General features: G+C 45.2%; 1 protein-coding gene across 1 annotated transcript; it reads right to left on the bottom strand.

Moving 5' to 3' along the window:
- Window positions 1-2,173: 2,173 nt before the first annotated feature.
- On the bottom strand, window positions 2,174-14,182 carry LOC149429870 (uncharacterized). The gene is made up of 4 exons (XM_089666322.1): window positions 13,851-14,182; window positions 13,637-13,734; window positions 5,953-6,091; window positions 2,174-3,483 (listed from the first exon to the last, which is right to left on the bottom strand). The coding sequence occupies exons 1-4, from the start codon at window positions 13,933-13,935 to the stop codon at window positions 2,576-2,578; spliced, it is 1,230 nt and encodes a 409-aa protein (XP_089522448.1). The 5' UTR covers window positions 13,936-14,182; the 3' UTR covers window positions 2,174-2,575.
- Between the last annotated feature and the right edge of the window lie 873 nt (window positions 14,183-15,055).

Raw genomic sequence — 15,055 nt, 5'->3', positions numbered from 1 at the left:
GCAGGCACTACCCCCTTCTGAGTCACCTCTTGTCTCCACCTCCTACCCACCTCTGAGAACCGTCCCTGGTCCCTTGCAGCCAGCAGCAATAGATCCCTCCATCAACAATAGACCATATACAACAAAATACCCCCACAGTAACTACAGATCCATTACAGCAACAATAGACCCCCACCAGTAACAATACATTTCCTGGCAGCCAGCATTAATAGGCCCTCCAGCAGACAGCAACAATAGACCCCTCCCTCAGCAGTATATCCCTCCCAGAAACCATAGACCCCTCCCTCAGCAGTATATCCCTCCCAGAAACAATAGACCCCTCCCTCAGCAGTACATCCCTCCCAGAAACCATAGACCCCTCCCTCAGCAATACATCCCTCCCAGAAACCATAGACCCCTCCCTCAGCAGTACATCCCTCCCAGAAACCATAGACCCCTCCCTCAGCAGTATATCCCTCCCAAAAATAATAGACCCCTCCTTCAGCAGTATATCCCTCCCAGAAATAATAGACTCTCCCTCAGCAGTATATCCCTCCCAGACACAATAGACCCCTCCATCAGCAGTATATCCCTCCCAGAAACCATAGACCCCTCCCTCAGGAGTATATCCCTCCCAGAAACCATAGACCCCTCCCTCAGCAGTATATCCCTCCCAGAAACAATAGACTCCTCTCTCAGCAGTATATCCCTCCCAGAAACAATAGACTCCTCTCTCAGCAGTATATCCCTCCCAGAAACAATAGACCCTCCCTCCCAGCGACAATAGAGCCTCCAATAGCCAGGAACAATAGACCCCTCCCTCAGCAGTATATCCTTTCCAGAAACAATAGACTCTCCCTCCCAGTGACAATAGATCCTCCAGTAGCCAGCAACAATACACCCTCCCTCAGCAGTGTATCCCTCCCAGAAACAATAGACTCTCCCTTAGCAGTATATCCCTCCCAGAAACAATAGACTCTCCCTCCCAGTGACAATAGATCCTCCAGTAGCCAGGAACAATAGACCCCTCCCTCAGCAGTATATCTCTCCCAGAAACAATAGACTCTTCCTCCCAGTGACAATACATCCTCCAGTAGCCAGCAACAATATACCCTCCCTCAGCAGTGTATCCCTCCCAGAAACAATAGACTCTTCCTCCCAGTGACAATAGATCCTCCAGTAGCCAGCAACAATATACCCTCCCTCAGCAGTGTATCCCTCCCAGAAACAATAGACTCTCCCTCAGCAGTATATCCCTCCCAGAAACAATAGACTCTCCCTCCCAGTGACAATGCATCCTCCAGTATCCAGAAACAATAGACCATCCAGAACACTCCACCTCCCCTTGCCTTTACATATATTCAGTGCTGAAGATGCCGGATTCCCCCGCATTCCCATTGAAGAAAAGCCCAGTTGTTCAGCATTATAATTCGTATCCAGGGATACCAAACACAGAGTATTTCGGATAGGCCTGTCACCCAGGAGAAAGGATACTTCCATCTCACCCTCTGTATGTGATAGCTTAGTCATGTATGACCTTGATTTGTTCAGTATAATATTCCCCATTCAAATATATACTTAATATTAATGTGTCTTGGTCCTGTTGGATTTTATGAATTTTGTGTGGATTTTGTTCAGTTGTGAATTGGGGAGAGGTCTTAGAGAGGTCACCACATGCCTGCCTGCTTTCTTGGTAGACAATTTAGGGCATGCTATGTGTTCCAGTACTTTCATTATCCTACAAAACACGGGTGACAGAACTGAAAGATTTTGTCATCATTTTAGGATAGGAAGAGGGAAGTGTTAATCTGTTTTTTATGGTCAGCAGAAATGAATAGACATCCTGCTAGAAGTCAATTAGCTGTTTATGGCCCTGGCAAAGACCTGTGTGCTGGTACCTACTGTCACTAAGTTGAGATAACAGGCTGTTTGAAATGTGACCAAACTAAGGCTATGAATTCCATGACTTCAAGGAGGAGGGAGGAGGTAAGATCACTGGGCTTTGCCTCTTCTCATGATAAAAATGACTGAGACCTGAACAAAATGAATGTCAGCTACAGCTTCCATGTGCCTAATGCATACAACCATTACAATACCTCAATCAGAAAAATAGTGAAATAACACATTATGGCAGCTAGATGGAGCTGACAATTATAGGAAATCACTGTGTTAAATAAAAAAATGCCAATATCCGTTATGGCTTGACAAAAGCTTGTTTAATTTATCCAATGAATATAAAAAAAGACCTCTAAATGGTTACGAAAGCTTAAACCACACAATTTACTCAGCCAATGAAAGGTGATGGCTCTATATTTATTCTTCTCCTGCTATCAATGGCCAACCCGGTCCCACACTTCATCCATGTCTTGTGACCTCTGATCTCCTTATGAACTGTTTCTTCCATGATGAAGATCAGCCATGGAGTATATCTAAGGTGTATATCAGGGTGTGCTTCTTCTCCACATGAGAGCTGGGATGTCCAGCAACATTCATCTAGAAGACATTTCCCGCACTCAAGGCACCAATACACCTCCAGGGTTGTGTGGGACCCCTGATGTACAGGAAGGCAGGACTTCAGTGAGGAATAATTCCCTCACTAAGGACAAGAACGTGCCTTCTCCCTCATGTGAGATCTCTGATGTTTGTGGAAATTGGAATTATCTGAAAAACGTTTCCCGCACTCAGCACAGGAAAGTGGCTTCTCCTTCATGTGCAATCTGTAATGTGTATAAAGATTGCACTTCACTGAAAAACATTTCCCACACTCAGGACAGGAATATGGCTTCTCTCCTGTGTGCGATCTCTGATGTGTGTAAAGATGGGACTTCTGTGAAAAGGATCTCCCACACTCAGAACAGGAATACGGTTTCTCCCCTGTGTGAGACTTCTGATGTTTGGTAAGATTGCATTTCACTGAAAAACATTTCCCACATTCAGGGCAGGAATACGGCTTCTCCCCCGTGTGCGATCTCTGATGTCTGTAAAGATTGGACTTATGTGAAAAACATTTCCCGCACTCAGGACAGGAATACAACTTCTCCCCTGTGTGAGACTTCTGATGTGAAACAAGATTGCTTTTCTCTACAAAACATTTCCCGCACTCAGGACAGGAATAAGGCTTCTCCCCTGTGTGCAATTTCTCATGTTTGTAAAGCCTGGATTTCTTTGAAAAACATTTCCCACACTCAAGACAGGAAAACAGTTTCTCACCTGTGTGAGAACTTTGATGCACACTATGACTGAATTTAAAATGGAAACATTTCCCACACTCAGTACAGGAGAACCTCTTATCTGTTGGAAGGACAATAACATCCTGCAAAGTCTGAGGTTCCTCAGGATACGAGGAATCCGATGGTCCATCTACACTGGGTGGTGCCGGATGGACATTGGAGGGAGCCGGGTTTTCTCCTGGACTATACTGTGTGATGTCCTCATCTTCTACTTTCCAGTCTGGAGATAAAGTGAGACAATCCTCGGAGGTTTTCCTCATCTCCCGGCCATGGACTAAAATACAAAGACAAAGAGGATTACTAGACAGGAGCTGATTGGTTCCCCCAAACCAGGACTCCGCCCACATCAGACAGCTTGGTCTCTGAGGAGCTTACAACTCCACCCTCAAGGGAACTAGGAAATGGCTCCTCTGATCTCCTACCAGGTCATTTCTTTATTCATGGACCTTAGTCAGAGAGTGAGGAAACAACCGGAACTGTCTTAATAGGAGGGACAGTGATGAGGGGATTATAGGATGAGGGTCCCCACCCCCTCTATCACTCATCGCCATCTTCCCAACACAAGAAGTACTGCACTTCCTTATTTAGTCCATGATTTAGTCATGAAGAACAGCGGGGCTGAACCCCACCAGAGGTCAGAGAGTAAGGATGGGGGGAGAACAACCAAGATGAAGACTGGACTGATCCTGAAGACCACCATCATTGGGTTATTGACTCTTCTCTCATTATCACTTTCTGTTTAAGGGTCCAAAGTTGGAGGATGTTATCACATTATTATCACCATGTAAAAGTCTGTGCTCCAATCACATCACAGGTCTCAGAGAGGTCACCACATGCCTGACTGCTTTCTTGGTAGACAATTTAGGGCATGCTATGTGTTCCAGTACTTTCATTATCCTACAAACCACGGGTGACAGAACTGAAAGATTTTGTCATCATTTTAGGATAGGAAGAGGGAAGTGTTAATCTGTTGAATAGACATCCTGCCAGAACTCAATTAGCTGTTTACGGCCCTGGCAAAGACCTGTGTGCTGGTACCTGCTGTCACTAAGTTGAGATAACAAGCTGTTTGAAATGTGACCAAACTAAGGCTATGAATTCCATGACTTCAAGGAGGAGGGAGGAGGTAAGATCACTGGGCTTTGCCTCTTCTCATGATAAAAATGACTGAGACCTGAACAAAATGAATGTCAGCTACAGCTTCCATGTGCCTAATGCATACAACCATTACAATACCTCAATCAGAAAAATAGTGAAAAAATACATTATGGCAGCTAGATGGAGCTGACAATTATAGGAAATCACTGTGTTAAATAAAAAATTGCCAATATCCATTATGGCTTGACAAAAGCTTGTTTAATTTATCCAATGAATATAAAAAAAGACCTCTAAATGGTTACAAAAGCTTAAACCACACAATTTACTCAGCCAATGAAAGGTGATGGCTCTATATTTATTCTTCTCCTGCTATCAATGGCCAACCCGGTCCCACACTTCATCCATGTCTTGTGACCTCTGATCTCCTTATGAACTGTTTCTTCCATGATGAAGATCAGCCATGGAGTATATCTGAGGTGTATATCAGGGTGTGCTTCTTCCCCACATGAGACCTGGGATGTCCAGCAACATTCATCTAGAAGACATTTCCCGCACTCAAGGCACCAATACACCTCCAGGGTTGTGTGGGACCCCTGATGTACAGGAAGGCAGGACTTCAGTGAGGAACAATTCCCTCACTAAGGACAAGAACGTGCCTTCTCCCTCATGTGAGATCTCTGATGTTTGTAGAAATTGGAATTATCTGAAAAACATTTCCCGCACTCAGCACAGGAAAGTGGCTTCTCCTTCATGTGCAATCTGTGTTATTGACTCCGCCCTCATCACTTTCTGTTTAAGGGTCCAAAGTTGGAGGATGTTATCACATTATTATCACCATGTAAAAGTCTGTGCTCCAATCACATCATCCGATATAAAATGTCCAGCTGGTAGGAAATGGATTTTACCCAAAGAGAATACATATGTTTATATATATAAAATATAGAAACGTGATACAATCAAATGATAAAATGAAAAAGTGCATAAAATCCATACAAATAATGGAGATTATGGTGATTTCCATTAAATATAAAGTAATAATTTATTCTTGAAATACAATATTTCTTCAATTTCCTGTAATTTCCCGAAATATTCCACCACAGTGCTCTCTGTTCTTTGGGGAATATTTAAAGGCTTAAAATGTTATGATCCCCCCACTTATTTTAAGGGTTTGTGACATTCTGTAGACCAGTTGCAGAGATCCCACACCGCTGCCTCCCATCTCCTGAGACTGCACTCAGTGACTTGGGTCTGAGACTATACAGACATATCCCTCCACCCGGCACAGCCAGCAGACCACAGAGCAAGGAACCCTGGGAGAATTGTACTGTCAGAGATCTTACTAGACCCGGGCATGGGGAAGGAGACCCAATGTACATGCCTTAGGTGCTTAGGTCAAGCCTAAAAATCCACATTTTTCTGCCAGCTGAACCCCAGAATCTCCATAAATCCAGTCTAGATACATAAATTGTGTCTGCAGCACAGAGAAGGAAGATTATCCGAGAGAAATCCAGGAATACAGGACGGGGAACACAGCTCAGGAAAGTGACCAGGGGATTACAGGCTGATATCACCCAGTCCCCGCCCTACTCTGGACCAATCAGTGAGCAGTATGGGTGGAGGAATGGATTTAGTGTTCATGACCCACCTGTGCTGATCTCTGTAGGAGTGTCCTCCTCTATAAATGTCCCCGTTATTCCATCCTCCTCCATAGACTGCTGATCATCCCTCACATACGCCTCTTCTTCTGCTTTAACCTCAACTTTTATATCTATCAGATCTTCACCCTAAACCAAGAGATGGATTGAATATAACATCTGTAAAATAAAAGCTTTAAAATTGTGCCATTACATTAATAAAACCAACACCTCACCTTCACAAGTCCATGTTCTAGATTCTTCATCCCACCAACCTTGTAATGGTGAAGAAAGATGTGACCTTCCTGTGTGGAATCCCGGGAATACAGAGGACGGGGACATCTCTCTGGTGGGTTCCTGGTATTAGGTGGCTCCATCATATCCTTGTGTCCTTCTGAAAACTCCTCCATCACTCCATACTCCTCATCCTCCTCTTTATACTCTTCTTTAACATCAATATTATCATCCCCGAGGATATATAATGTAGTGCTACTCCCGTAGGAGCCAAAGGAATATTGTCCAGGTCTTCCCAAAAGCTTTTTTTGCTTTTTTTGTTTTTGGAGAACTTGGATAGGGATGAAGGACTACTCCAAAAACAAGACAGTGAGGACTTTAGGTAGTCTTACGCATAAGCTATGACACTCTCTGTGCTTGTGACAAACAGTAGAGTTGAGCTTTAAGGCTGCAGTAGTATTAGTAGTAAACTAGATTAGAGTCATTTGAAGTAAGAGGTTAAATGGACAAAGCTCTTCAAAGAACCAGCTGGTGTCCTCATTAGCTAGACCCGTAATTGACTCCCTAGCAGCAGAGGGGGTTAAATAGCACACAGTCTCTAAGATCCTTTTGATGTGTGTGTACTCACAAGGCCCAAGAGCAGCTGGTTGCCTTTGTCTGTGATACCACACCAGATCTTCAGTGGACAGCCCCTGTCGGCTTTTGCTGAACCTGGGTCTCAGCATTCAAACCCTCAGGTCGTCCACCTAAGGAAGGGGTGTCCAAACTATGGCCCTCCAGCTGCTGAAGTACTACAAGTCCCATCATGCCTCTGCCTCTGGGTGTCTTGCTGTGGATGTCAGAGGTTTTGCAAGGCCTCATGGGACTTGCAGTTCCTCAACACCTGGAGGGCCATAGTTTGGACACCCCTGAATTCTACGGCCTACAGCAATAGATCCAGCAACATTGCCTGGGAGGGAAGCCTGCCCTCTTCAGGCAGGATCAATCCTATACAGGAAAGACCCAGATCCCAGTGTGCTCACAGAATATACGTAGTTACACAGCATGCCTTCAGAACAGGACTATATTCATGCTGCCATCTGCATGGCACCACACCCATCATCCAGAAACTTCTCAAGCTTCCTGGATGCAGTGGGAGCTACTAGGCTGGCAGCAGCTGAACAACTGAGCAGACCTGACTAGCAGAACACAGCAACACTGATTACAGTGCAAGTTATGCTTTTACATAGCTATAATTACAACCACACTGTTTACAGTGTGACAACCAAATCTACCCATCAAAATACAAATCATCCATTCATCTAAACCTAGCACCTATCTAAGAGGGTTCTACAATAATAAACATTCATTGTAACAAACATGCTCCGGCATAAATCATAACTACCAATATTGTTCATCAGCTACCTGATCACGTTTTGGGTAATTGTGACCTTCCTGTGTGGAATCCCGGGAATACAGAGGACGGGGACATCTCTCTGGTGGGTTCCCATGACTGGATCCATCTGTAGGAAACCCACACACTGACTGAATCCATTGTTTCTATGTGTTTATCAGGGACATGTCTCTGGTGGGTTCCCATGACTGGATCCATCTGTAGGAAACACACACACTGACTGAATCCATTGTTTCTATGTGTTTATCAGGGACATCTCTCTGGTGGGTTCCCATGACTGGATCCATCTGTAGGAAACACACACACTGACTGAATCCATTGTTTCTATGTGTTTATCAGGGACATCTCTCTGGTGGGTTCCCATGACTGGATCCATCTGTAGGAAACACACACACTGACTGAATCCATTGTTTCTATGTGTTTATCAGGGACATCTCTCTGGTGGGTTCCCATGACTGGATCCATCTGTAGGAAACACACACACTGACTGAATCCATTGTTTCTATGTGTTTATCAGGGACATCTCTCTGGTGGGTTCCCATGACTGGATCCATCTGTAGGAAACACACACACTGACTGAATCCATTGTTTCTATGTGTTTATCAGATGATGGGGGTCCCTGTGACCAGCCTTTACAACCAGAACCTTGTCCATGTATATGGACCTCTCCAAACTCCTGTTCCTCTTAATAGCCTAGAACTGCTTCCACAGATGGGTGTATGTTCTTTCCGGAACTGCTTGGGCACAAACATAAAGTTCCAAACTTAATATTCACACCAGGAGACCCTTTTTTTCCTCAATTTCTTCCATGGCTTCCCGAGGGACATAGGAGACGTCATACCCTTACTCCAGAGCCACCCGCCACTGGACTATCCACTGGAAGCATGAAAATCTTGCCAGCTCATCCCAGTCTCCTTTGAACACAGTAGAAAACAGATGAACAGCTCCAGGTGAGTAAGTGAAAGATAAGTCCCTCTGACCATCAACAGGAGCTGGTCGGTTCTGTGACTGTGTGAACATATGAAGGCAAAAAGAGCTGACCGCACTCCATTGATGTGACAGATAAATCTTCCATTTATCGATGCTTCATGTAAAAGTCATAAAAAACCCAACTTCAAACACAAGTCAGGGAAAAGTAAACGCATTTCACACAAAAAACATGTCCCAGTCTTCTTTCCCTGGTGGAACAAAGAGGTTTTTTGATCTTTTAATAAGGTGGCTTGGGCTTCATTTTGCACCCATACCCAGGCCATAGTGTGTGGTGGGGATAGATCAGGCCTCTTCTTCACATAGGCCTTGTTTAACCTGAGATTCCTGGCACACTGCCTTAACTGAGCAGCATGCTTCCTCTCATCACTATCCGGTCCAGAACCCTGGGAACCCCTTGGCTTCATAGTCCCAGTCAGTCTCTGTCACTGACCTCCAGTCCTCTATACCCTCCGATGGACCCATAGAAGTGTTCAAATTTCAGTGACCCCACATTAATTGACCCTACTGCCACTCCTTACCTGAAGAACTCCGGCCTTTGGGTCTCCGAGATTCGCATGACAGCCATCTGGTTGCTCACTGTGACTGCTGCTCTGGTGCTAGGCTCCTGTCCATCCCTGTCTGACTGGTGAAGATGCATGTCTCTGTGGTCTGGCAGAATGTGGTCTGACTACACGACTGGTCCTGACCCCAGTGATAGATCCATCACGCTGCTGTCTCTCTCAAGTGCTTTAAAGGTAGTAGTATTCGGCATCTCCGTTCAGTAACCTGTCTCCCATTTAACAAGCAGACTGGTGGTCAATGGGGATTAACTTCAGCAACATCTCCTCGCAGTGTCCACACTGACCCCAGGCACACAGCTTCACTGTGACACACTGGCATCTGCCACATACCATCCCGATGTACTCTGTATCTCCTCTGCTGCACAGTGCCAAGCTCCAATGGCAGTCAGAGTCCTGCTCTGCAGCTCCGTCAGCTTGTCTGGACAGCCACCACCTCTTGCAGTAACTCCATTACTCAGACTTACACCTGTGTACGCCATCTTGTTACTTAATTCTCATGGCACCCCTTTGGCTACACCCAGAAATGGCACTGTAGCTCCGCTCCACTTTCTGGATTGGCCGGGCCCTGAGCAATGACCCCACTCAATCCCTAGATAGGCTTACTCACTAGCAATCACCTCTCCTGTTGGGGAAGACTCTTCCAGCGCACACTTTCCCACACTCTGAGTTAACCTTTTCCCCACCATCACATACTCCAGCATTAGCAGTTCGTACTGTAAAGCAGACAGTAATACACAGACTGGCGGCACTGTCCCTTGTCTCCCAACAGGCTTTACCAGTGTTCACACTCCAGCGCCCTAAGTTAACTTCCTCATCACCACCACCCGAAGATGTCTTTGTACTGGCAACTGTGTACCCAGTCATTTTCTACCCCGGCACACACTCTGGCAATGATACTGCCCACACCCAGGCAGTCTTCTCTGGTGTTCTTGGTCCTACGCCCCGAGTTAACTTTTTCCATGCCACCTCCCAAAAAGTCTTCTGCGCTGGCATCTGTTCCCACTGTACAGTAGACATTTCCCACCCTAACATAACATTTATTCACACCAATTGCTGTCTCACAATCCTAATTTCCTTCCCACAATCCACACAGCAATACCAACAGTCCCTTTACTCTTTTTTCCATTTATTGCCAATAGCAACTTGTCAGGGCAGGGCTGTGGAACGGACAGGTAGGCCTAGTGGCAGGGTAACGCACTGACTGACGACAACCACCACCAACAGACCAAAGTCCCTCAGGGCACGGAGTCTAAGTCCCAGGCTGCCCTTCACCAGGGCCCCTGATGGTGGGGATGGACTTGACGCAGCCAGGAACCAGGTCGCGGCCCCCGAGACACCCCGGCTGCGGTAATGGCCACCGCCAATGGCGTGTAGCTGGTAGGAATGACAATAGCGTAGTCAGGCAGGCCGGGTCGACAACAAAGGGGACAAAACGGTACAGAACAGTAGACAAGAATCACAGGTCACGGGCCGGGTTCAGCAACGGAAGGTCAGATCAAAGGAAAACACAGAGAATGGTCTAGTCACAAGCCGAGTCAGATACCAGAAGAGTCACGAGAGTATACACAGAGCTGTAGCAACACAAAGACACAAGGGCATGTGCGGATCACAGGCTTATATGTACTCAGCCACACCCCTCTGGGGGATGGACCTCAGAGACCTGAAGGCATAAAAGACTCCCACCATGATCTGCAGAAACCCAAGATGGACGCCAGTACATGAAGCCGCACAATCTCTGGGAAAAGGTAGGACCTTGACCCAACTGCAGTGGTATTTCAAGGGAATATCCCGGACAAGCCCCCAAATGTAGCACTAATCCCGCAGGAGCAGCAGAAATACTGTCCAGATCTTCCCCAAAAACCTTTTCCCTGGAGCCAGGCACATAGGCGCATTCACACGTTTCTTCAATGACCAGTCTGGGGGTGTAGTTTTTATTATTGGAGAACTTGGATAGGGTTGAGGGAATTAGGTGGGATACTCCAAAAACAAGAATTATGTACAGTTGAGGACTTAAGTATTCTTTCAGATAAGCCATGATGAAGTTCATCCTTGGAACAAACAGTAGACATCAGCTTTAAGGAAGCAGTAGTAGTAGTAGTAGTAGTAGTAGCAAACTGGAGCAGAGTGCCTTGAAGTAGGAAATGGACAAAGCTCTTCAGAACACCAGTCATGTCCCCTTTAGCTAGACCCACAGTTGACTCCCTAGCAGCAGAGGGGGTTAAGTTGCACACAGTCTCTAAGATCCTTTAAAGGTGTCTATACTCACAAGGCCCAAGAGCAGCTGGTTGCCTTCCTCCATGATACCAAATCTGATCTTCAGTAGACAGCCCCTCAGTCAGCTTTTGCAGAACCCAGGTCTCAGCATTCAGGCCCTCAGTTCATCCACCTGAGGCCTACGGCAGAAGATCAAGCAGCATTGCCTGGGAGGGCAGCATGCCTCCTCCAGGCTGGAACAATCCTATACAGGAAAGACCCTGAGCTCACAGAATATATACAGTTAGAAAGCATGCCTTCAGAGTCTCTCTCTGGGATAGGCTAGGGCTATATTCATTCTTCCATCTGCATATCTCCACACCTATCATCCAGACATTTCTCAAGCTTTTTGGAGACAGAGGGAGCTATCAGGTTAGCAACAGCTGAAAAACTGAGCAGATATAACTAGAAGAACACAGCAACATGGATCACGGTGCAAGTTATGCTTACCTAGCTATAATTACAACCACACTGTTTACACTGTGACAACCAAATCTACCCATCAATATAGAGTTGTGTTCAAAATAATAGCAGTCAGACATCACTAACCGGATCAATCACTGTTTTTGGTAGAAATGATATTTCTACATGGCAAATAATTTCCTAGCAGGTGTAGTAGAGTCATAGAAATTCAACAGACCCAACAGTCATGACATGCATGCTGCTGATTCTGTGTAATTGAATCACTCATTGAAAGGGGCGTGTTCAAAATAATAGCAGTGTGGAGTTCTATTAGTGAGGTCATTCATTCTTTGATAAACAGGTGGCAATTATTGCCCTTATTTAAGGAAGGAAGGCAGCAAATGTTGTACATGCTGGTTACAGTGCATTTCTCTCTGAAATTCTGAGGAAAATGGGTCGTTCCAGACATTGTTCATAAGAACAGCGTACCTTGATTAAAAAGTTGATTGGAGAGGGGAAAACATATAAAGAAGTGCAGAAAATGATCGGCTGCTCAGCTAAAATGATTGCAAATGCTTTAAAATGGCAATCAAAACCTGAAAGACGTGGAAGAAAGTGAAAAACTACCATTGGAATGGATAGAAGAAAAGCCAAAATGGGGCGGACTCAGCCAACAATCAGCTCCAGGAAGATGAAAGAAGGTGTGACGTTCCCTGTGAGGACTGTTACAATTAGAAGACGCCTATGTGAAGCCAAGCTATCTGCAAGAAGTCCCCGCAAAGTCCCACTGTTGGAGAAAAGACATGTGCTGAAGAGGTTACAATTTGCCAAAGAGCACATTGACTGGCCTAAAGAGAAATGGCGCAACATTTTGTGGACTGATGAAAGTAAGATTGTTCTTTTTGGGTCTAGTGGCCGGAGACAGTTTGTCAGACGACCCGCAAACACTGAATTCAAGCCACAGTACACTGTGAAGACAGTGAAGCATGGTGGTGCAAGCATCATGATATGGGGATGTTTCTCATACTACGGTGTTGGGCCTATTTATCGCATACCAGAGATCATGGATCAGTTTGAAGACATCAGAATACTTGAAGAGGTCATGCTGCCTTATGCTGAAGAGGAAATGCCCTTGAAATGGGTGTTCCAACAAGACAACGACCCCAAACACACCAGTAAACGTGCAACATCTTGGTTCCAGACCAACAAGATGGACGTTATGGAGTGGCCAGCCCAATCCCCGGATCTTAATCCAATAGAAAACTTGTGGGGTGACATCAAAAATGCAGTTTTTGAGGCAAAACCAAGAAATAGAGAAGAACTGTGGAATGTGGTCCAATCATCCTGGGCTGGAATACCTGATCACAGGGGCCAGAAGTTGGGTGACTCCATGCAACACAGATGTACAGCAGTTCTCAGAAACAGTGCGACTACAACCAAATATTCATGAAGTCATTCAAAGGAAAGCAAAATCTTCAAACATTTCTCAGTTTATATAGTGAATGTTTGAGTTTGTAAAGAAGAATACAAACACTGCTAGTTTTTTTGAACCGTCTAATATTCATTTTTCTTCAATTTTTTTAGAGGAACAACACAAATTTGATATATTTTTCTTCATGTTTTGATTTGGAATAGAATGTGTCGTGTTCCCAATGCATTTGTGTGGATGGAAATAAAAGCTATTAGAAGGATTTTCAGCTTTATTCACTTTTTTCAACACACTGCTATTATTTTGAACACAACTGTACAAATCATCCATCTAAACCTAGAACCTATCTAGGAGGGTGCTACAATAATAGACATTCATTATAACAAACATGTTTGTGCATAAATCATAACTACCAACAATTGTTCAACATCTACCTGATCACGTTTTGCATAATTGTGATCTTCCTGTGTGGAATCCCGGGAATACAGAGGACGGGGACATCTCTCTGGTGGGTTTCCATGACTGGATCCATCTGTAGGAAACACACACACTGACTGAATCCATTGTTTCTATGTGTTTATCAGATGATGGGGGATCTAGGTGGATCCTCCGTACTGCTCTCTCCTTTACAATAAAGTCTCCTCTTACCCGGTGATGTGAGGGGCGGCTGATTGTCCATCATGACGTCCTTGTAGAGATCCTTGTGTCCTTCTAAATACTCCCACTCCTCCATGGAGAAATAGACAGTGACACCCTGACACCTTATAGGAACCTGACACACACAATGATACAGTCACCATCCAGACACATCCCTTGTCTGTTACTGGAGAATGTCCCAGAATTCCCGGCACCGCTCACCTCTCCTGTCAGCAGCTCCATCATCTTCTTGGTGACTTCTAGAATCTTCTGCATGTTGTGTCTCTCAGGGTTTAGGGAGTCACATGGAGGCACTGTGATGGTCATATGGTCACCTGACTTCAGAAGAGGAAATCTCTGTATTGAGGAACCAATAGGAATATCATGTTAGACTCCCAGAATCCTCCTCACCTCTCCGGTCAGGTCTGTGTTTTATTAATAGAGATAAGAGTGATGTCATGTGACCTCCCAGAATCCTCCTCACCTCTCCGGTCAGGTCTGTATTTTATTAACAGAGATAAGAGTGATGTCATGTGACCTCCCAGAATCCTCCTCACCTCTCCGGTCAGGTCTGTGTATTATTAACAGAGATAAGAGTGATGTCATGTGACCTCCCAGAATCCTCCTCACCTCTCCGGTCAGGTCTGTGTTTTATTAATAGAGAGAAGAGTGATGTCATGTGACCTCCCAGAATCCTCCTCACCTCTCCGGTCAGGTCTTTGTTTTATTAATAGAGAGAAGAGTGATGTCATGTGACCTCCCAGAATCCTCCTCACCTCTCCGGTCAGGTCTTTGTTTTATTAATAGAGAGAAGAGTGATGTCATGTGACCTCCCAGAATCCTCCTCACCTCTCCGGTCAGGTCTGTGTATTATTAATAGAGATAAGAGTGATGTCATGTGACCTCCCAGAATCCTCCTCACCTCTCCGGTCAGCAGGTAGATGATCTCCAGGGTGAGGTTTAGTATCCTCTCAGTCATGTGACTCCGGTCCTCCTCCATCCTCATTGGTGCCATCATGTGATCTATACAGGTCTCCTTGTAGACGGATAACTTTGGGAAATGAAAGTAAGAATGATTTGGATGGTATTGGTCACACAATAATAGGATGTGGATGTGAGGGGGGATAGGAGGGTTGCTGGATATTTAAGGACTACTGCCCCCATGGGAACACTTTTAGTCTGGACTGTTTAGTATTTGCTTCATTTTTGCGAATCCA

The sequence above is a fragment of the Staurois parvus genome, unplaced genomic scaffold (genome assembly GCF_062004578.1).
Source record: "Staurois parvus isolate SC_StPar_1 unplaced genomic scaffold, SC_StPar_1.0 ptg002686l, whole genome shotgun sequence".
In the NCBI taxonomy this organism is placed as follows: domain Eukaryota; kingdom Metazoa; phylum Chordata; class Amphibia; order Anura; family Ranidae; genus Staurois; species Staurois parvus.
The sequence above is the reverse complement of the archived record's forward strand: the minus strand, read 5'-3'. Positions and strand labels throughout refer to the sequence as shown.

Coding starts and splice junctions, on each gene's coding strand:
- LOC149429870 (XM_089666322.1), bottom strand. CDS start 13,935: ATGGAGGAGTGGGAGTATTTAGAAGGACACAAGGATCTCTACAAGGAC. Junction 13,735..13,850: donor GCCGCCCCTCACATCACCGG/GTAAGAGGAGAC, acceptor TGTTTCCTACAG/ATGGATCCAGTCATGGAAAC. Junction 3,484..5,952: donor TCCTACAGAGATCAGCACAG/GTGGGTCATGAA, acceptor TTTGTATTTTAG/TCCATGGCCGGGAGATGAGG.